At 43.4% G+C, this 21,480-nt stretch overlaps 1 protein-coding gene across 13 annotated transcripts in view; it reads left to right on the plus strand.

Moving 5' to 3' along the window:
• The first annotated feature begins 285 nt into the window (after positions 1–285).
• lrp6 (low density lipoprotein receptor-related protein 6) overlaps positions 286–21,480 on the plus strand; it is a 26,852-nt gene continuing 5,657 nt past the window's right edge. For all 13 annotated transcript variants that reach the window (XR_010167783.1, XR_010167784.1, XR_010167785.1 and 10 more), the window contains exons 1-21: positions 286–559; positions 2,348–2,744; positions 7,274–7,471; positions 8,084–8,280; positions 8,404–8,538; positions 9,791–10,187; positions 10,272–10,443; positions 12,399–12,615; positions 13,384–13,673; positions 13,966–14,192; positions 14,658–14,842; positions 15,522–15,848; positions 15,957–16,159; positions 16,244–16,461; positions 17,267–17,457; positions 18,547–18,756; positions 18,869–18,994; positions 19,270–19,506; positions 20,596–20,706; positions 20,781–21,011; positions 21,242–21,378. Coding sequence is in view for 1 of the 13 variants with exons in the window: in XM_063905462.1 (XP_063761532.1) it covers positions 505–559; positions 2,348–2,744; positions 7,274–7,471; positions 8,084–8,280; positions 8,404–8,538; positions 9,791–10,187; positions 10,272–10,443; positions 12,399–12,615; positions 13,384–13,673; positions 13,966–14,192; positions 14,658–14,842; positions 15,522–15,848; positions 15,957–16,159; positions 16,244–16,461; positions 17,267–17,457; positions 18,547–18,756; positions 18,869–18,994; positions 19,270–19,506; positions 20,596–20,706; positions 20,781–21,011; positions 21,242–21,378 (4,461 nt within the window). In the remaining 12 variants the exon portion in view is untranslated. The remainder of the gene's footprint in view (positions 560–2,347; positions 2,745–7,273; positions 7,472–8,083; positions 8,281–8,403; positions 8,539–9,790; positions 10,188–10,271; positions 10,444–12,398; positions 12,616–13,383; positions 13,674–13,965; positions 14,193–14,657; positions 14,843–15,521; positions 15,849–15,956; positions 16,160–16,243; positions 16,462–17,266; positions 17,458–18,546; positions 18,757–18,868; positions 18,995–19,269; positions 19,507–20,595; positions 20,707–20,780; positions 21,012–21,241; positions 21,379–21,480) is intronic.

Below are 21,480 nucleotides of genomic sequence, written 5' to 3' on the forward strand. Positions count from 1 at the left end.
CTGTCCCGGGTTAAACGGAGCCTCCATGATAAACTAGTCCCGCAGGAATGTGTGTGTTAAAGCCGAACTTCAGAGTCTGTCCTGCAGCCTGCAGCTCCTGCAGGATCCGGGGGTGCCTCCATAGCAGGAGTAAACACACAGAAACCCATGCAACACCATGCAGCGGGGTGTTTTCCAGAGTGTTGTAACATTATCCTGCATGAAATCAGAACAACAATAGAGAAGGGTTGAGGAGGTGGAGGTGCAGGAGGAGGAGGAGCAGCTTCCTCACAGCGGAAGGATCTCCTGCAGGACAATGTGAGAGTGCATCCACTTATAGCAAAAGCAGCCAGGATGGAACCACTGGGGATCATTTAACACCCTTTTTGTGTAGATAAAAATCACAATATAGTTGCAAAAACCCCTTGGATTGAGTGACCCAGAGGAACCGGCTGCAGCAGCGATGGGAGCTCTGCGCTGAGGCCGAGAATAGAGCGCCTTGCTGGGCCACGACTAGGGAGAAAGATGGGTGTCGTGCTGCGGAGCCTGTTGTTGTGTAGTTTCTGTTTTCTCATACGAGGTGAGTCCCTGCTAAACACACCGCTTTCTTTCAGGGTTTCCGTGTAAAAGTGTTCTATAAAGCGCCACAGGAGCAGTGTTTTTCAGCGGGGTTTTTCTGCAGAGGTGTCCGGGATCGAGGCCCTTTCTCCGGGTCCGAGAGGAGCTAACTGTTAGCCCGCTATGCTATGCGTGCTTTTCGCCTGTTTTGCTCCTGGAGTTCAGGGGAAATAAAACCACAAGTAGCCTGTGTTAGCCACATTAGCTGGAAAAACATCCCGTTTCACACTCCAGCTTCTTCTGAATCCACACATTCTGATTTATTTTACCCCAGTTTGCACCTTGTTAGCATGCTAACTCTGTGTTTTGTAACTTAGGTTAACGTTAGGTAGCAATTAGCACAACATATGCTAACACCAATCTAAAATTGTTGTCCTTTTTCTCTTTCTCTTTGATTATTTTGTGTATGGTTTTTGGCCATTTTGTGTCTGTTTTAGTAATTATTGTCCTTTTTGGGTGTTTTTGTTGTCTCTGTTGTAACTCAGCTGGAAAATGATCAGAGGAAATCAGTTTTCTGATGTGTTTGTTTTGGTGTTCTGTGGACTAGATGCTGGATCATTTCTGCACATTTTGATCAACTAAAACTTGGTGTATCTAACAATTCTTATATGTTTTATACATATAAACCTTGTTTAGTTTACAGTAAAAACAGTAAATGCACATTTACAAACCCTCAGAGCTGATAAGCAATTAAAATGGAGTTCAAAAACACAAAGTTATAAATGCAAACACATGTTAAAATAGGCTTTAAGTTAAATATAAATAGTTTCTTACAGATTCATCAGACTCAGCTTAAAAACACAATAAAGTCAATATTTTTCTGTAAATCCAGAGAAGACGTGTTGAAATCATGCAAATAGAAAATAAAACGATGACAATCCCTGAAGAAACAGTGAAGTGAGAATAAATGAGCCTCTGATTTTTGTTTGGATTAATACTTGATGTTATTTAGATTCTCCAGCTGCAGCCAACCAGTGTTTACATTTGACTGCTGATTTTTTTCTCGTTTATAAAACGCTTCTCTGACTTTGTTTTTTGCAAATTACTCCAAAAACCCAGAGATGTTTAGTTTGCTGGGAGACAATTATTGGTGTGGGATTTTTTCTATCCCAGACATGTGAGGAGATTTTTGAATAAAGTGCCCAAAAAGTCTACTTGCAAACTGTTTCCTCATTTTTCTGTAAAATTCCGTCAGAAAACATGTTTTAAATGCATTAATCAGTAAACTCAATGCAATGTGACACATATGTAATTAACACCTGTGAGGAGCTGGAAACGCTTCAAATCGCAACTTGTAGAAATATCTTCCTCATCCTCATCTTCAGGGTTTCAGACGGGCCATTTAATTCATCCCAAATTACATCCAGATTCCGATTGCTGATCCTGTAATGTGACCACTGTACACCCTGGTTCCTGTTTTCTGATCAAATATACTGTTTACTGTTTTAGATATGGAGTTGTAATGGACTACCTTCAGCAGAAAGCAGTCAGTGGTTTGATATAGTGTATTTTGGGCAATGAATGCTGTTCTTCTTTCACATTTTCCACACTTTTGAGTTTGTGTTTTTGTGTATGTTCCACTATTCAAAGTGAGTATTTTCCCAGGTATAGCCGTTATGTTTTTGTGTATTTTTTAAGTTTTAATATTGTGTTCTTGTGTATTTTCCGCAGTATAAATGACTTATTTTGGTGCATTTTTCTCAGCATTATAAGTGCACGTGTAATTCAACATATCCCCCCCCTCCTGCAGGTGTACCGCTGCTGCTGTATGCGAACCGGCGGGACCTCCGGCTGGTGGACGGCGCCCACGAGAAGGCCAACTCCACGGTGGTGGTGGGGGGGCTGGAGGACGCCGCCGCGGTGGACTACGTCTACGATCAGGGCCTCATCTACTGGAGCGACGTGAGCGAGGAGGCCATCAAGCGCACCGTGTTCAACCAGTCGGGGGGCAGCGCCGTGCAGACGGTGGTGCCGGGCCTCGCCTCGCCCGACGGCATCGCCTGTGACTGGCGGGGCCGGAAGCTGTACTGGACAGACTCAGAGACCAACCGCATCGAGGTGTCGCAGCTGGACGGGACGCTGAGGAAGGTTCTGTTCTGGCAGGAGCTGGACCAGCCGCGCGCCATCGCTCTGGACCCGGAACGAGGGTGAGTGGGAGGCTGCGTTTTTACATCGGGAGTGATGTCACATTCCAGTTGTTCCAGTGGCACAAGTAGAAAGGAGGTGGCCTTGTTTCCAGCTTTAGCATGACCTGGGGTTAGCCACTGTTAGCGGTTCATAACTACGCTTCATTCTTTAATACAAACGGTAGCAACGAGTCCACAGAGAGATGAGCAGCAGCATCACCTGTTCTAGGCTGAAATGCAGTTTGGTAAATGAGGATGTAAAATAACTGATTGAAGTCGCTGTTAAAGACATTCGTTGGGATTTTTCTGGCTTTTATTTTGTAATTAAGGGATAGAAGAACATCCAGTCATGGTAGTACGGCTGCAGGATAATGGCTGAAATAATATGGGCATTAATTAGTTTACATTCAAACCAACATTGCACTGCCAATGCACAAGTCTGTGCATCAAAATAAGACCTACAATCTGAGTTTCCTTCACTTGAACTCACTAAATGCTGTGTTTTCAGGGACGTTTTGCTTGAGCTTAGCATGCATTTTAATTCTGGGACTCCAAATGAATCATGACTGTTTATTCTGGGATGATTGTTCAGCCCGAATGATCTTTTTCTCCCCAAGAATCTGTCGTTCTATCATTCAAAGCTCTTGACTAATGTGATTACAAACGAGTTGCAGATGTGGAAACAAACATTTGGCACAGACTAGTTCCTGGAGAGTAGTTTCCACCGTAAACATGGTTGTTGTTTAAAGTCGAGGGTCAGCTCTCTACAGCCCGAGGCCCCGAGTCCTCCAATAGAGGGGGGGTGTCTTTGTGTGCAGCTCGTCCGGATCAGATTGTGTTCCTGCAGAACAACAGCGCCAGTGTTGGAGAGACGAGGAGGAATGTTTCTGTCAGGATAAACACCGAGCTCTGACTCTGAGAGCAGAAACACTCCCTGAGTGTATTTATTTATTACAGAGCGCTGACTTGTTGTAGTGTCGCCTAGTGAGTCCTCTCCTGCTGATGTTCAGGTGTATATCAGTATGTAGAGTCTCTACTTTAAAGAGTCCTCTCCTGCTGATGTTCAGGTGTATATCAGTATGTAGCGTCTCTACTTTAAAGAGTCCTCTCCTGCTGATGTTCAGGTGTGTATCAGTATGTAGAGTCTCTACTTTAAAGAGTCCTCTCCTGCTGATGTTCAGGTGTATATCAGTATGTAGTGTCTCTACTTTAAAGAGTCCTCTCCTGCTGATGTTCAGGTGTATATCAGTATGTAGCGTCTCTACTTTAAAGAGTCCTCTCCTGCTGATGTTCAGGTGTATATCAGTATGTAGAGTCTCTACTTTAAAGAGTCCTCTCCTGCTGATGTTCAGGTGTATATCAGTATGTAGTGTCTTTACTTTAAAGAGTCCTCTCCTGCTGATGTTCTGGTGTATATCAGTATGTAGAGTCTCTACTTTAAAGAGTCCTCTCCTGCTGATGTTCAGGTGTATATCAGTATGTAGAGTCTCTACTTTAAAGAGTCCTTTCCTGCTGATGTTCAGGTGTATATCAGTATGTAGTGTCTCTACTTTAAAGAGTCCTCTCCTGCTGATGTTCAGGTGTATATCAGTATGTAGTGTCTCTACTTTAAAGAGTCCTCTCCTGCTGATGTTCAGGTGTATATCAGTATGTAGAGTCTCTACTTTAAAGAGTCCTCTCCTGCTGATGTTCAGGTGTATATCAGTATGTAGCGTCTCTACTTTAAAGAGTCCTCTCCTGCTGATGTTCAGGTGTATATCAGTATGTAGCGTCTCTACTTTAAAGAGTCCTCTCCTGCTGATGTTCAGGTGTATATCAGTATGTAGTGTCTACTTTAAAGAGTCCTCTCCTGCTGATGTTCAGGTGTATATCAGTATGTAGAGTCTCTACTTTAAAGAGTCCTCTCCTGCTGATGTTCAGGTGTATATCAGTATGTAGCGTCTCTACTTTAAAGAGTCCTTTCCTGCTGATGTTCAGGTGTATATCAGTATGTAGCGTCTCTACTTTAAAGAGTCCTTTCCTGCTGATGTTCAGGTGTATATCAGTATGTAGTGTCTCTACTTTAAAGAGTCCTTTCCTGCTGATGTTCAGGTGTATATCAGTATGTAGAGTCTCTACTTTAAAGAGTCCTCTCCTGCTGATGTTCAGGTGTATATCAGTATGTAGCGTCTCTACTTTAAAGAGTCCTTTCCTGCTGATGTTCAGGTGTATATCAGTATGTAGTGTCTCTACTTTAAAGAGTCCTTTCCTGCTGATGTTCAGGTGTATATCAGTATGTAGAGTCTCTACTTTAAAGAGTCCTTTCCTGCTGATGTTCAGGTGTATATCAGTATGTAGAGTCTCTACTTTAAAGAGTCCTCTCCTGCTGATGTTCAGGTGTATATCAGTATGTAGTGTCTCTACTTTAAAGAGTCCTCTCCTGCTGATGTTCAGGTGTATATCAGTATGTAGTGTCTACTTTAAAGAGTCCTCTCCTGCTGATGTTCAGGTGTATATCAGTACGTAGAGTCTCTACTTTAAAGAGTCCTCTCCTGCTGATGTTCAGGTGTATATCAGTATGTAGTGTCTCTACTTTAAAGAGTCCTCTCCTGCTGATGTTCAGGTGTATATCAGTATGTAGAGTCTCTACTTTAAAGAGTCCTCTCCTGCTGATGTTCAGGTGTATATCAGTATGTAGAGTCTCTACTTTAAAGAGTCCTCTCCTGCTGATGTTCAGGTGTATATCAGTATGTAGAGTCTCTACTTTAAAGAGTCCTCTCCTGCTGATGTTCAGGTGTATATCAGTATGTAGAGTCTCTACTTTAAAGAGTCCTCTCCTGCTGAATTAGATGTAAATCCAGCAGCTCTCAGATAAAGGAGTACTTAATGTATTCATTAGTTGTATTTAAATATCTCTCTCTATTCATGGGAACTCTTCTCCGTTGTTCTGTTTGATACACCTCAGTGAGGGAGATTAAAGTCACCACTCACACACACACACACACTCACTCACTCACTCACTCACTCACTCACTCACTCACTCACTCACTCACTCACTCACTCACACACTCACTCACTCACTCACTCACTCACTCACTCACTCACACACTCACTCACTCACTCACTTCACTACAAGTTGTATTTGTTCATAATCACAAAAAATATATTTTTGAAAGCACTAGAAGAATATGTTTGGACCTTTAAGTGTGTGTGTGTGTGTGTGTGTGTGTGTGTGTGTGTGTGTGTGTGTGTGTGTGTGTGTGTGTGTGTGTGTGTGTGTGTGTGTGTGTGTGTGTGTGTGTGTGTGTGTGTGTGTGTGTGTGTGTGTGTGTGTGTGTGTGTCGTTCAGCTGCACATGTCTTTGTGAAACTGAAGCACTTTCTTTGCACTTTTAGCTCCTGGGCAGAAATCCGTCGGAGCTTTTGTCCTTTTTCTCTGAATGGGTTATGTATACGCGCCCCCCCCCCCCCTTCGGAGCGGCTCTTCATGACATCAGACGGGTTTTAAACAGCTTGTAACTGGACTCATTAAAGCCCCCCCCCCCTCTGTTTTCTGACTTACTGCCGACCTCTGCCGGCTGTGACCGCGACTCATTCACACCACATCCCAGTTTAACGGGCCCTTTGACCAGGTCTATGACCAGTAGCTCGCATAGGTTCCTTAAAAAGTGCTCAGCTTAAAGTTTCTCCGTTTATTATTCCTCTGGGTCCAACCTTTGTAGGTGTTAGTACAACACATCATGAATACGCTCAGCTTTCAGGGCATTTCCTCAACATTTGATTACATTCTGGTACGCCAAAAATCAACACGTTTTTTGGGCTAAAACTCAAGAATGCAGAAATAGTGACAACGTTCTGCACGACATGGATTAAAACCTGGCATTTGTTATCCTCTCGTTTAATTCCCGTCGTGTTGTACTTCCCACACTTGCTGTGTTTCCTCTGGTGTGTCTGTGGGGGGGGGGGGGGGTTATTGGTGGAGGTGTTCCAGCTGTGATGGTAATCAAGACAAACAAAGAGGAGAATTAGCAGCCCCCCCCCCCCCCCCCAGCAGGAGAACAGCTTGCAGTGAGGTCCTGGTTCAGCTAGCAGACCCCGACCCTAGAGCTGAACACGTTTAGTGACGCCATACCTGCAGGAAGGGCAAAGAGCCATTTCTGTTTTAGAAATCCTTTATTCAGGAACGGACTTCTCTGTGCTGTGATGTTTTATTAATTCTCCAACGATAATAAAAACAGTCTCATATGTTCAGGTTTTTGGAGACTTTTTGAGGTGGTTAGAGACTTTAGGGTACGGCTTCTTCAAAGACATAAATACCTTAAACTCATCACAGCGATCTTCAATGTTTTAAAAAAAGTTTTCGGGAATATTTACCTTTTTTTCCGTGTCATTAAAGACTTGTTTTCAGTTTTTGGTGACTTTAAGGGGACATCTAAAGGATAGTCTTTGTTGTTGACGTCTCGTTGGAGTCATTTGAGACTTTATGGGGATATCAGAGACTTGTCAGGAGGCTGTACTCGTTGTAAATACATTGGATACCTGTTCTGATGTCCTGTGCCTCCTGTGTCTCAGGTACATGTACTGGACGGACTGGGGTGAGATCCCGAAGATCGAGCGGGCAGGGATGGACGGTACGAACCGCTCGATGATCATCGACAAAGAGATCTATTGGCCCAACGGCCTGACGCTGGATTACGCTCAGCAGAAACTGTACTGGGCCGACGCCAAGCACAACTTTATCCACCGAGCCAACATGGACGGCTCCTCCAGGTACCTGAAATATAAATAGCCAGAAAAACATCCGGAGTTTCTACCTAACTGTGACAGTCAAGTAAAAACGTTGCTATTTAAGACTTTTACAGCAATCTCAGACTTTCGGTTGATAGTCAAGGTTTATTTGGTTCTTTTAAAGACTATTTGAGACTTTTATCACACATTTAGATATTTTACACGGGTTATTGGAGACTTTTAGACAGGAAAGACTTGGATTATATTACAGACGTTTCAAGATCTTAAACACATTACAAACTTTACTGTGGAGACTTTGGATGTTTCAGGACTGTTGAAGATTATTTGATGTTATTTATAACATGACAGCAAAGACTTTTTCTGGGACCTTTCGATGTGATTCGAGACCCGTCGTGGACATGAAAGACTTTTTCCTTTTTAAGATGATTTATTTTGGCGTACTAAAGACTATTCAAAGACTTTTCAAGACTTTTTAAGACTTTTGGGGTTATTTGTGAACTCACGATGATACTGAAGACTTTGTTGAGTTATCAAATGATTTTCTAGATCATTTAAAGAGTTTTCTGGGACTTTTCGATGGCACTAAAGTTATTTCTTTGTGATCCCGATGTAACCCCTGCTCTGTGTTTTCAGGGAGGTGGTGGTGAAAGGGGAGCTCCCTCACCCGTTCGCCCTCACCCTCTACGAGGAGACGCTGTTCTGGACGGACTGGAACACGCACTCCATACACTCCTGCAGGAAACAGACGGGGGAGGACCAGAGGGTCGTGCACTCAGACATCTTCTCCCCCATGGACATCCACGTGTTCAGCGCCCACAGACAGAGCATACGTGAGTCAGAAATACAGACCATAATAACAACCACAGACGAACATGCTGAGTGTATTCTAATGCTCCAGATATAAAGAGAGTGCTGTAACCTGTGTTGCTGTTTGTTTGTTTGTTTGTTCACAGTGGTCAGCAGCCCATGCTCCGTGCAGAATGGAGGCTGTTCCCACCTCTGCCTGCTCTCCCCTCTGAAGCCGTTCTATCAGTGCGCCTGTCCCACCGGAGTCCAGCTTCTGCCCGACGACAAGACCTGCAGGGACGGTGAGAGGAGCATATTCCATAATACATGCCAAGGGGCGGGACATCTCTAAGTGGTTGACCAATCACAACAGAGCTAGCTGACCAATCAGAGCAGACTGGTTTCTGGTTTCAGACAGAGGGTAAAGAGACGTGCTTTTGCGATTTCTGGAATTAGAAAGGGTGTTTGAGAGTGAGCGTTGTTGAAATCCCTTCAGAGGAAACTCTCTGAGGTTCAGAGTGGAAACAGAAAAACATCCAGATATTTCCTGAAGTGCGTCACGAAGTTTGGAGATTATCAATCATTTTCAGAAGAGGAGAAAAACAGAACACTCAGAGCATACTGAAGTCATTAGTGTGTGTGTGTGTGTGTGTGTGTGTGTGTGTGTGTGTGTGTGTGTGTGTGTGTGTGTGTGTGTGTGTGTGTGTGTGTGTGTGTGTGTGTGTGTGTGTGTGTGTGTGTGTGTGTGTGTGTGTGTGTGTGTGTGTGTGTGTGTGTGTGTGTGTGTGTGTGTGTGTGTGTGTGTGTGTGTGTGTGTGTGTGTGTGTGTGTGTGTGTGTGTGTGTGTGTGTGTGTGTGTGTGTGTGTGTGTGTGTGTGTGTGTGTGTGTGTGTGTGTGTGTGTGTGTGTGTGTGTGTCATTTTTCTCTCTCTTCACCAAAACTTGGAATAGTGGTTTCTTAATTTCTGCGACAGTTTTCATATATTTGTTTTTAGATATTTTCCCTCAAATTCTCCAGATATTTTGCGCATCATTTCTCATGCTTTTTTAATTTGTTTTTTGTGCATTATCCGGACATTTCTTCTGCTATTTTTCACACATTTTGGGAGTTTTTATAAACATTTCACCTCTTTTTCTGTGCCGATAAATACCAGCTAAAAAACCTTAATTTATTATATATATTTTTTATAATTCCATCAAATTCTTCATACATTTTCCAGATTGTTTCACGTATATTTTTAACACTTTTTTCCTAAATTTTTCAGAATTTTCTGTGGGATTTTTCCTACATCATTGAGACTTTCTGTAGAGATATATCCACGATCCAGTGCAGCCTCGTACTAGTGTTTGCTTTTATTTGTTTTACATTATTCTTAAATTAAATCATCTTGGACTTTAGAAAATATTCAAGTGTCTTTGTTGTTTCAGAGAATTTAGAATATTGTGTTTAATTCTAGATTTTTAAATGTGTTTTTGTTTGATTTGTTTCTGATATTCCTCTCAGTGGCTCTTATTGTGAAGTCTCTGATTAACCTCTGACCCCCCCCCCCCCAGGAGCGACCCAGATGCTGCTGCTGGCCCGGCGCACCGACCTGCGGCGGATCTCCCTCGACATGCCGGATTTCACGGACATCATCCTGCAGGTGGAGGACATCCGGCACGCCATCGCCATCGACTACGACCCGGTGGAGGGCTACGTGTACTGGACGGACGACGACGTGAAAGCGCTGCGCCGCTCGCTGCTGGACGGGTCGGACGCGCAGTTCGTGGTCACGTCGCAGGTCAACCACCCCGATGGCATCGCAGTGGACTGGGTGGCCCGGAACCTGTACTGGACCGACACCGGCACCGACCGCATCGAAGTGACCCGGCTCAACGGCACCATGCGCAAGATCCTCATCTCCGAGGACCTGGACGAGCCCCGGGCCATTGTGCTGGACCCCGTCGCCGGGTGGGTTCCTGACCCCCCCCTCACCCTGATCTTCAGCGATGGACCTGCAGGATTCTAACCGTGTTTATTCCCGTGTGTCTACAGCTACATGTACTGGACCGACTGGGGCGAGGTGCCGAAGATCGAGCGGGCGGACCTGGACGGGTTGGAGCGTCTGGTTCTGGTCAACACGTCGCTGGGCTGGCCCAACGGACTCGCGCTCGACTACGAGGAGCGCAAACTGTACTGGGGGGACGCCAAGACCGACAAGATCGAGGTACCGGTTTCACAGAAAGCCCGAATCTGGAGCTGACCTGGGGTGCAACAAGATCAACAATAATCAGCTTTAAAATGTTTAAAAACAACATAATATAAATATAATTTAAATACAATATAAATATAAATACAATATAAATATAATTTAAATATAAATATAAATACAATATAAATATAATTTAAATACAATATAAATATATTATAAATATAATATAAATATAAATATAAATATAATATAAATATAAATACAATATAAATATAAATATAAAGACAATATAAATATAATATAAATATAAATATAAATATAATTTAAATATAAATATAATATAAATATAAAGACAATATAAATATAATATAAATATAATATAATATAAATATAAATACAATATAAATACAATATAAATATAAATATAATATAAATATAATATAAATTAAATATAAATATAATATAAATATAAATACAATATAAATATAAATACAATATAATATAAATATAATATAAATATAAATACAATATAAATATAAATACAATATAATATAAATATAATATAAATATAAATACAATATAATATAAATATAATATAAATATAAATACAATATAAATATAAATACAATATAATATAAATATAAAGACAATATAAATATAATTTAAATATAAATATAATATAAATATAAAGACAATATAAATATAATATAAATATAATATAATATAAATACAATATAAATACAATATAAATATAATATAAATATAATATAAATATAAATACAATATAAATACAATATAAATATAATTTAAATACAATATAAATATAATTTAAATACAATATAAATATAATTTAAATATAAAGACAATATAAATATAATATAAATATAAATACAATATAAATATAAATATAATTTAAATATAATATAAATATAAATATAAATACAATATAAATATAATATAAATATAATTTAAATATAAATACAATATAATATAAATATAATTTAAATATAATTTAAATACAATATAAATATAATATAAATATAATATAAATATAATATTGATATAAATACAATATAAATATAAATATAAATACAATATAAATATAAATACAATATAAATACAATATAAATATAATATAAATATAATTTAAATATAATATAAATATAAAGACAATATAATTTAAATACAATATAAATTTAAATACAATATAAATACAATATAAAGACAATATAATATAAAGACAATATAAATACAATATAAATATAAATATAATATAAAGACAATATAATATAAATACAATATAAATACAAATATAATATAAAGAGAGCAATCTATCGTACTCGTATTTAATCATTTGTAATGTTTTACAATAATCACAAACCCTCTGAATAATGTTTCCCAGCATGCTTTGCTGTTAAACTTGTCGTCCAGTTTCTGAAAACACAAACTCTCTCTGCGGTCTCCCTCCTCACGCCATGCTGACCCCACCTGAACCACACACACACACACACACACACACACACACATCTGGAGTGTATCAGCTCTGTTTGGAATAAACCTCACCACACTGCTCCCAACCAGAGGAGGCTTTTTATGAACTGTGTGTGTGTGTGTGTTCTCTCTGCAGATTCCTCACATTTCTCTCTTCTCGTCTTTCTGCATGTTTCAGATAAAATCTACACACACACATACATCACACACACACACACACACACACACACACACACACACACTATTTTCTACAAATTTCTGCAGGAATATGGAGAGCCACATCTCTGCAGGATCTGTTTCTATTTTTACAAAACTAAAACCTATACTTAACACGAAACAAAAACAGACGATGAAAGATCATTTAGGAGGTGAAATAATAATAAAATAAACAATAGGGAACATAAAGTAAAAAGACATTTTAAAATGCAAGTGCCCAGCTGCTTGTGTGTAAAACTAACCCCCCCTAACCCCCCCTCCAGGTGATGAACATGGACGGCTCGGGGCGGCAGGTTCTGGTGGAGGATAAGCTCCCCCACATTTTCGGCTTCACGCTGCTGGGAGACTTCATCTACTGGACGGACTGGCAGCGGCGCAGCATCGAGCGCGTCCACAAGCGCACAGCGGAGCGAGAGGTCATCATCGACCAGCTGCCCGACCTCATGGGGCTGAAGGCCGCCAGCGTGCACCAGGTCTCAGGTGAGTCCAGGACTACAGGTCTTATCGTGAGACAGGAAGAGAGACATTATTACAGAGACAGTCCTGACTGACTTTAGAAGTCCTGTTATGTCTGGTTAAGTACAAGGACAAAATATTTCCTGGATTATTTACATTTTTCTTTTGGACATATTTCACAAATTATTTTTGGATTATTCCCAAATGCTTTTATTTTTACATTTTCCCTTTTTTGGGGAAATTTGAAAAATATTTACAGATTTATTAAAAATGTATTTTGGACATTTTTTATTTTATAATTATTATTATTTATAAAAATACATTTTGGATTTACTTTATGTTTTAACTTAACTGTTGTACATTTGTAAAAATAAACAACTAAAAAACCAGATTATTAAAAACAAAAGAATTGGGGACATTTCTCTTAAATATACAAAATATTTTAGATTTTTTTGGTTGGGGGAAACATTTCATATTATAAAAAAACAGTCGGCGACATTTTCCCTTTTTTAAATTGACATTTTTCAGAGAATAACAGCTTTGGAACAATAAAGAGACCGCTGTTATGTTTTCTTGAGTCTCTACATGCATGGCAGCTATTCCACAGAGGAATGTTGTCACTAGTTAAAAGAATGAAATCTAATAATGTGTATTTTTTTTGTTCAAATGATTTTGGGACATTTTACACATAATTAGACATATTCAAGATAAGAAGAACATTTACAAAAAATTATATTCCCAAAAGTAATGACACTGCCCCATCACCTGATGAACCCCCCCGCCTCTCCCCAGGAACGAACGCGTGTGCGGAGGGTAACGGCGGCTGCAGTCACCTCTGCCTCTTCACGCCCCGGGGCGTTCAGTGCGGCTGCCCCATCGGCCTGGAGCTCGTCTCCGACATGCGGACCTGCATCGTCCCCGAAGCCTTCCTGCTCTTCTCCCGGCACACCGACATCCGCCGCATCTCCCTGGAGACCAACAACAACAACGTGGCCATCCCGCTCACCGGCGTCAAGGAGGCGTCCGCGCTCGACTTTGACGTTACCGACAACCGCATCTACTGGACCGACATCACGCTCAAGGTGGGAAACCAGAACCCAGTGGAGCAGAGTTTACATTCATTCACTATTCACGTCTTCCCGGCTCATTTCGTACATATTTTACAAGTACTCTTTTATTTGTACGAATATCTGAGGGAAATCTTTTGGACATATTTATCAGATATTTTCCTAATATGTTTAGATATTTTTTGGACACTTTTTTAGGATATGTTTTTCATCTTTTCCAGACAATTTCTCAAATATTTTTAAGACATTTTGCAGAAGAAAAAAAAAGGTCTTCTTTGATGCTTGAATCTCCCTCTGTCTCCCGCAGACGATCAGCCGGGCCTTCATGAACGGCTCGGCTCTGGAGCACGTGGTGGAGTTCGGGCTGGACTACCCCGAGGGGATGGCGGTGGACTGGCTGGGGAAGAACCTGTACTGGGCCGACACCGGAACCAACCGCATCGAGGTGGCCAAGCTGGACGGGCAGCACCGGCAGGTCCTGGTGTGGAAAGACCTGGACAGCCCCAGGGCCCTGGCTCTGGACCCGGCTGAAGGGTGAGGGAGTAAATACAGGAGGAGCATAGTTAGGGAGTGGGCTTAAAGATACCAAGGATCTTTTTTTGTCTTTAAACACAAAAATAATGGACATTTTTAAATATTCTCCATGAGTAAAGTGGGGAAAAAACACAAAAAATATAAACGTAGGTTTGTTCCATGAGCCTTACGGAATTTAAAGGGAATAAATGAAATATTGTCCAAGATGTAATTTAAGATAAATCAGAAGGAATTTATTCTCGAAGATTTGAGAGAAAAATACATTTATATCCTCCAAAAGGAATTCCCTAATCAAATATCTGTCCAACATGTTTGTGAAAATGTTATGAGAAAATACCAACAAAGAAGAAAACAGTTTTTGTTATCTGAAAGATTTAAGTCGTACATTCAAGTGGAGAAAAGGTTCCCTGGACTCCGCTGTCCGTCTCATCTGAAGTAATAACATGACCCTAACCTGTCCCTCAGGTACATGTACTGGACGGAGTGGCGGGGGAAGCCTAAGATCGACCGGGCCGCGATGGACGGGACGGGCCGCCTCACGCTGGTGGCCGATGTCGGCCGAGCCAACGGACTCACCATCGACTACGCCGAGCGGCGGCTCTACTGGACCGACCTCGACACGGCGCTCATCGAGTCCTCCAACATGCTGGGTGAGCAGACCGAGAACCTCAGGGGAATAACAGGATTAAAAATCAGGAGGAAAAATATTTCAGAGCTGCAGAAGTTTGTCTCATTAGAGAAACACAATCTCAGAGTTTTGATAATTCTTCTTTAATATTTTCAGGTAAATACAAACGCATCACAAAGCTGATAGAAGGGGAAACCTAACATTGATTTTAGATTTTTTGATTTGATTTGATTTAAGCAAGTTCATTTATGAGGTAAAAATAAATTAAAGAGGGCAATTCTGTCCTAAATCTCCTAAATCTCAAGGAATATAAAGAATATTTCATGAATTCTGAGGCAAAACTAATGTGTGGTTTCCCTTCTTTATCTGCCTAACCCTAATAATAACAATAATAACCAATAATAATAATAACAAATAATAATAATAATAATAACAAATAATAATAATAATAATAATAACAACAATAATAATAATAATAACAAATAATAATAATAATAATAACAACAACAATAATAATAATAATAATAACAATAATAAATAATAATAATAAATAATAATAATAATAATAATAATAATAATAAAAGAAATTACAGAATAATAAATATAATAAAACTAGTGGACTTATTTTCCCCATGTTAATAAATAATCCAGATAAAACTCCTTCCTCTAACCCCTGCTGTCCCCCCCTCCACCCCCTGCAGGTGAGGACCGGGAGGTGATCGCTGACGACCTGCCTCACCCGTTCGGACTCACCCAGTACCAGGACTACATCTACTGGACGGACTGGAGCCAGCGCAGCATCGAGCGCGCCAACAAGACCAGCGGCCAGAACCGCACCGTCATCCAGGGCCACCTGGACTACGTCATGGACATCCTGGTCTTCCACTCGTCCCGGCAGGGAGGCTGGAACGCCTGCGCCTCCACCAACGGGCACTGCTCTCACCTGTGCCTCGCCGTGCCAATCAGCGGCTTCGTCTGCGGATGCCCCGCCCACTTCCTGCTCAACGGAGACAACAAGACCTGCAGTGGTGAGACCAGTACCATGTTTCTCCTTAAGCCCCGCCCCTAAACTCCTCCTCACATCATGTCCACAGCCAGTAATAACTCGGTGCCCACCCCTGTTTGCCCCCCTGCAGCCCCCACCTCCTTCCTGCTGTTCAGCCAGAAGACAGCCATTAACCGGATGGTGATGGACGAGCAGCAGAGCCCCGACATCATCCTGCCCATCCACAGCCTGAGGAACGTCCGGGCCATTGACTACGACCCGCTGGACAAGCAGCTGTACTGGATCGACTCCAAGCAGAGCGTGATCCGCCGGGCCACGGAGGATGGGAACCAGGTACCGACCCATAGAAGTACTCAGGATATACGACATAAAGCAGGTTATTTGTTCCTTATTATATCTCGTCCCCCCCCTCCTCAGAGCATGACGGTGGTGTCCAGCCCGCTGCACGGTCCTGGTCCTGGTTCGGGTCTGCAGCTGTACGACCTAAGCATCGACGTGTTCAGCCGCTTCATCTACTGGACCAGCGAAGTCACCAACGTCATCAACGTCACCCGGACAGACGGCAGCCGGGTCGGGGTGGTTCTGAGGGGGGAGAGCGACAAACCCAGAGCCATCGTCGTCAACCCAGAGAGAGGGTAGGTCTCTGAGAAAGGGGGGGTCCCTTTAACCCAGAGAGAGGGTAGGTCTCTGAGAGAGGGGGGGTCCCTTTAACCCAGAGAGAGGGTAGGTCTCTGCGAAAGGGGGGGTCCCTTTAACCCAGAGAGAGGGTAGGTCTCTGGGAGAGGGGGGGTCCCTTTAACCCAGAGAGAGGGTAGGTCTCTGAGAAAGGGGGGGTCCCTTTAACCCAGAGAGAGGGTAGGTCTCTGAGAAAGGGGGGGTCCCTTTAACCCAGAGAGACAGTAGGTCTCTGAGAAAGGGGGGGTCCCTTTAACCCAGAGAGAGGGTAGGTCTCTGAGAGAGGGGGGGTCCCTTTAACCCAGAGAGACGGTAGGTCTCTGGAAGAGGGGGGGGTCCCTTTAACCCAGAGAGAGGGTAGGTCTCTGGGAGAGGGGGGGGTCCCTTTAACCCAGAGAGAGGGTAGGTCTCTGGAAGAGGGGGGGTTCCTTTAACCCAGAGAGAGGGTAGGTCTCTTAGAGAGGGGGGGTCCCTTTAACCCAGAGAGACGGTAGGTCTCTGGAAGAGGGGGGGTCCCTTTAACCCAGAGAGAGGGTAGGTCTCTGGGAGAGGGGGGGTCCCCTTAACCCAGAGAGACGGTAGGTCTCTGAGAGAGGGGGGGTCTCTTAAACCCAGAGAGACGGTAGGTCTCTGAGAGAGGGGGGGGTCCTTTAACCCAGAGACGGTAGGTCTCTGAGAGAGGGGGGGGGGGGGGATTTTGACTTGGTTTATTTATTTCATTCTGCAGGTATCACTGATTTATTCCTGTTCATCACCTGTCTGCAGGTACATGTACTTCACCAACCTGCAGGACCGCTCCCCTAAGATCGAGCGGGCGGCTCTGGACGGGACGGAGAGGGAGGTTCTGTTCTTCAGCGGTCTGGGGAAGCCCGTGGCTCTGGCCGTGGATAACGAGCTGGGGAAACTGTTCTGGGTAGACTCGGACCTGAGGAGGATCGAGAGCAGCGACCTCTCCGGTGAGGACACGTCTGCTTTATCTCATTGGTCCAGAACACCGGCCCGCTCAGTTGTGATTGGTCAAACACTTACAGATGTCCCGCCCCTTAGCCTATCACGTACAATGTGTTGAAGCGGCAGCCAATAGGAGCGGTGATGTCACTATGTTCCGGAAGTAAACAAAGGAGTCCAAAGGAGACGTTTCAGGCGGAGAGATTCCACACTTTAAGTTCTAAGTTCATGACTTAATTCTCAGAAAGTAACCGGGTTTATTTCTGTGGTTATTTACTTCTTCAATCCAGGAATTGTTGTTTTACTTGGGATAGTTTCAGTGTCTGATCTTGTAGACAAGCGGTGCTTTTAATGGTGAAATCCAGCAGGAGAACTCCCGTCTCAGATCAGCAGAAGGAGATTAATGTGAGAACAGAGAAACTGTGATCCTAGAGGAGGAACTCTGGCGTAGAGCCGAGCTCTGCACATTCCTGATTCTCTGGGGAGGGAAGGCTGGAGGAATTTAAAACATCTGCAGGAGAGAAGAGGAGGAGGAGGAGGAGTAAACTCTTCCTCTCCTCCTGCTTCACTCACTTTAGTTTTCCCTCTGCTGCCCCCTCCAAGGAGCTTTTACTATAACCAGTAACCTGAAGTTGTGAGGACCGAAATAACTACTGATAGGAATTTCCACAAGATCATACATTAAGAAGATTTAACATCCTAAAAATGAAATCTTCACGAAAAAGAAGATTCACAGGAGGAAAAACAATTGGATGTTTTCTAGAAGAAATCAACACAAAGTATTTTAGTTTAAAGCAGTCGACCTGAGAGACCCCTTTCTTGTGATTGGGTTTTAACTTGATTTCTTCTCAAAATTCTGACGTTTTTTCTCAAATAAGTAAAGAGTTCCTCCAGTGGCTCTTATGTGCTTATGTGTATCTTTCTCCACTGACCCATAGGAGTATAATACAGTGTGTAACGTTGGGTGTGTGTGTGTCCTCCCGCCTCCCCCCGCCTCCCCTCAGTTTGCCTCCCGTTCAGTTTCCTCCCCCTGATGCGTTTCTCCTCCTCCAACCAGTTTTTTGTGTTTCCCCGTGCTTCCTGTTCTTAAACCTCAGGAGCGAACCGCATCGTGATGGCCGACTCCAACATCCTGCAGCCGGTCGGCCTGACCGTGTTTGGAGGACACCTGTACTGGATCGACAAGCAGCAGCAGATGATCGAGAGGATCGACAAGACCACTAGGGAGGGCCGGACCAAGATCCAGGCCCGCATCGCCTACCTGAGCGACATCCACGCCGTGCACGAGCTCGACATGAGGGAGTACAGTGAGTACATAACGTCTTCTTTACGTAAAAACAGAAAATAAATGGATGTAAATTATCTTCCTTACATAATTAACTCGACTCCTGACCGCTGACCTTTGGCCCCCCTCTGCAGGTAAACACCCGTGCACCTGGGAAAACGGTGGCTGCTCCCACATCTGCATCGTGAAGGGAGACGGGACGACCAGGTGCTCCTGTCCGGTTCACCTGGTGCTGCTGCAGGATGAGCTCTCCTGTGGAGGTGAGGCCCTGAACGCACCTTTAAACACCTCTATAGTCAGCCCCGCCCCTTTTCCCTCTTCCGATTGGAACCCTGATATATTAAGTGAAAGCTTTTGTCAATATTTGTAATATTTCAATATAAAAAATATTTCAATATTAAAAATAATCTCAAATTCTAAAAATATTGAAATATTTTTAGAATTTGAGATTATTTTTTGCTTTTGAGAAAAAAGTCAGGATTTTAATCTTAGTGCTGTAATGTGAGGACCCAACCCCTAACCTCTCTCCCCCCAGAGCCTCCCACCTGCTCCCCAGAACAGTTCTCCTGCACCTCGGGGGAGGTGGACTGCATCCCCCAAACGTGGCGCTGCGACGGTTTCCCCGAGTGTGACGACAGCAGCGACGAGCAGAACTGCCCCGTCTGCTCCGAGGACGAGTTCCAGTGCGACAGCAGGCAGTGCGTCGGCCTCAGCCTCAGGTGCAACGGAGAGAAGGACTGCCAGGACGGCTCCGACGAGAGGGACTGTGAAGGTGAGCTCACACACCTGAGACAAGTTAAACACCTGAGACGGGTAACAGAGGGAGTGTGAAGGTGAGACAGCTCACACACCTGAGACAAGTTAAACACCTGAGACGGGTAACAGAGGGAGTGTGAAGGTGAGACAGCTCACACACCTGAGACGGGTAACAGAGGGAGTGTGAAGGTGAGACAGCTCACACACCTGAGACGGGTAACAGAGGGAGTGTGAAGGTGAGACAGCTCACACCTGAGACGGGTAACAGAGGGAGTGTGAAGGTGAGACAGCTCACACACCTGAGACAAGTTAAACACCTGAGACGGGTAACAGAGGGAGTGTGAAGGTGAGACAGCTCACACACCTGAGACGGGTAACAGAGGGAGTGTGAAGGTGAGACAGCTCACACACCTGAGACGGGTAACAGAGGGAGTGTGAAGGTGAGACAGCTCACACACCTGAGACGGGTAACAGAGGGAGTGTGAAGGTGAGACAGCTCACACACCTGAGACAGGTAACAGAGGGAGTGTGAAGGTGAGACAGCTCAACACACCTGAGACGGGTAACAGAGGGAGTGTGAAGGTGAGACAGCTCACACCTGAGACGGGTAACAGAGGGAGTGTGAAGGTGAGACAGCTCACACACCTGAGACAGGTAACAGAGGGAGTGTGAAGGTGAGACAGCTCACACACCTGAGACAGGTAACAGAGGGAGTGTGAAGGTGAGACAGCTCACACACCTGAGACAGGTAACAGAGGGAGTGTGAAGGTGAGACAGCTCACACACCTGAGACAGGTAACAGAGGGAGTGTGAAGGTGAGACAGCTCACACACCTGAGACAGGTAACAGAGGGAGTGTGAAGGTGAGACAGCTCACACACCTGAGACAGGTAACAGAGGGAGTGTGAAGGTGAGACAGCTCACACACCTGAGACAGGTAACAGAGGGAGTGTGAAGGTGAGACAGCTCAGATTTATTGTTAATTTTGTTAAACATTTTAAAATATTTGTTTACGTTTTCTTCATCCATGACTCAGTGAAGGTGAGACAGGTAAACAGCTGGTCTGGAATGTCTGTATATAATATTCGTGTGTGTCTCACCTGCAGTGCGCTGCCCCCCCGACCAGTTCTCCTGCTCTAACGGTCAGTGCATCGGGAAACACAAGAAGTGCGATCACAACACGGACTGCTCCGACAACTCGGACGAGATCGGCTGCTGTGAGTCAGCGACTAAGGCTTTATTACACCTGTCATAAACGCTGTGTTTTAACACTCCTCGTCCTCCTCCTCAGACCCCACGGAAGAGCCCCCCCCTCCCTCCAACAACACCATCGTGTCGATCGTGGGCGTAGTGATGTCACTGTTCGTGGTCGGAGCCGTGTACTTCGTCTGTCAGCGAGTCCTCTGTCCTCAGCTGAAGGACGACGGAGAGACGGTCACCAACGACTTCGTGGTGACAGGACCCTCGTCTGTCCCGCTGGGATACGTCCCGCACCCGGGGTCCTTGACCAGCTCCTTGCCAGGTAAATAAATATATATATGTATCAGATTTTATAATATATTTAATATTGTATTTATTTATATTTACTTAATCGTTTTATATGTTAATATAATATTTAACAATAATGTATTTAATGATTACTATACACCCAGGGCGCTCTCTGTCTCCTTGCCTATATGTACTGTGTATATATATATATGTATATATATATATATATTTCTGTTGTGTAACACACCTGTCTCTCTCTCTCAGGTATGTCCAGAGGGAAATCAGTGATTGGCTCTCTGAGTATTATGGGAGGCAGCAGTGGGCCTCCGTACGACCGAGCTCACGTCACCGGAGCATCGTCCAGCAGCTCGTCCAGCACCAAAGGGACATACTTTCCCCCGGTGAGACCAGTAGAATATATTTATATTCAGTATATTGAGATATAATAAAGTATTTATATCTGTATATTGAGATATAATAAAGTATTTATATTTGTATATTAA

The sequence above is a fragment of the Eleginops maclovinus genome, chromosome 17 (genome assembly GCF_036324505.1).
Source record: "Eleginops maclovinus isolate JMC-PN-2008 ecotype Puerto Natales chromosome 17, JC_Emac_rtc_rv5, whole genome shotgun sequence".
Taxonomy (NCBI): Eukaryota; Metazoa; Chordata; class Actinopteri; order Perciformes; family Eleginopidae; genus Eleginops; species Eleginops maclovinus.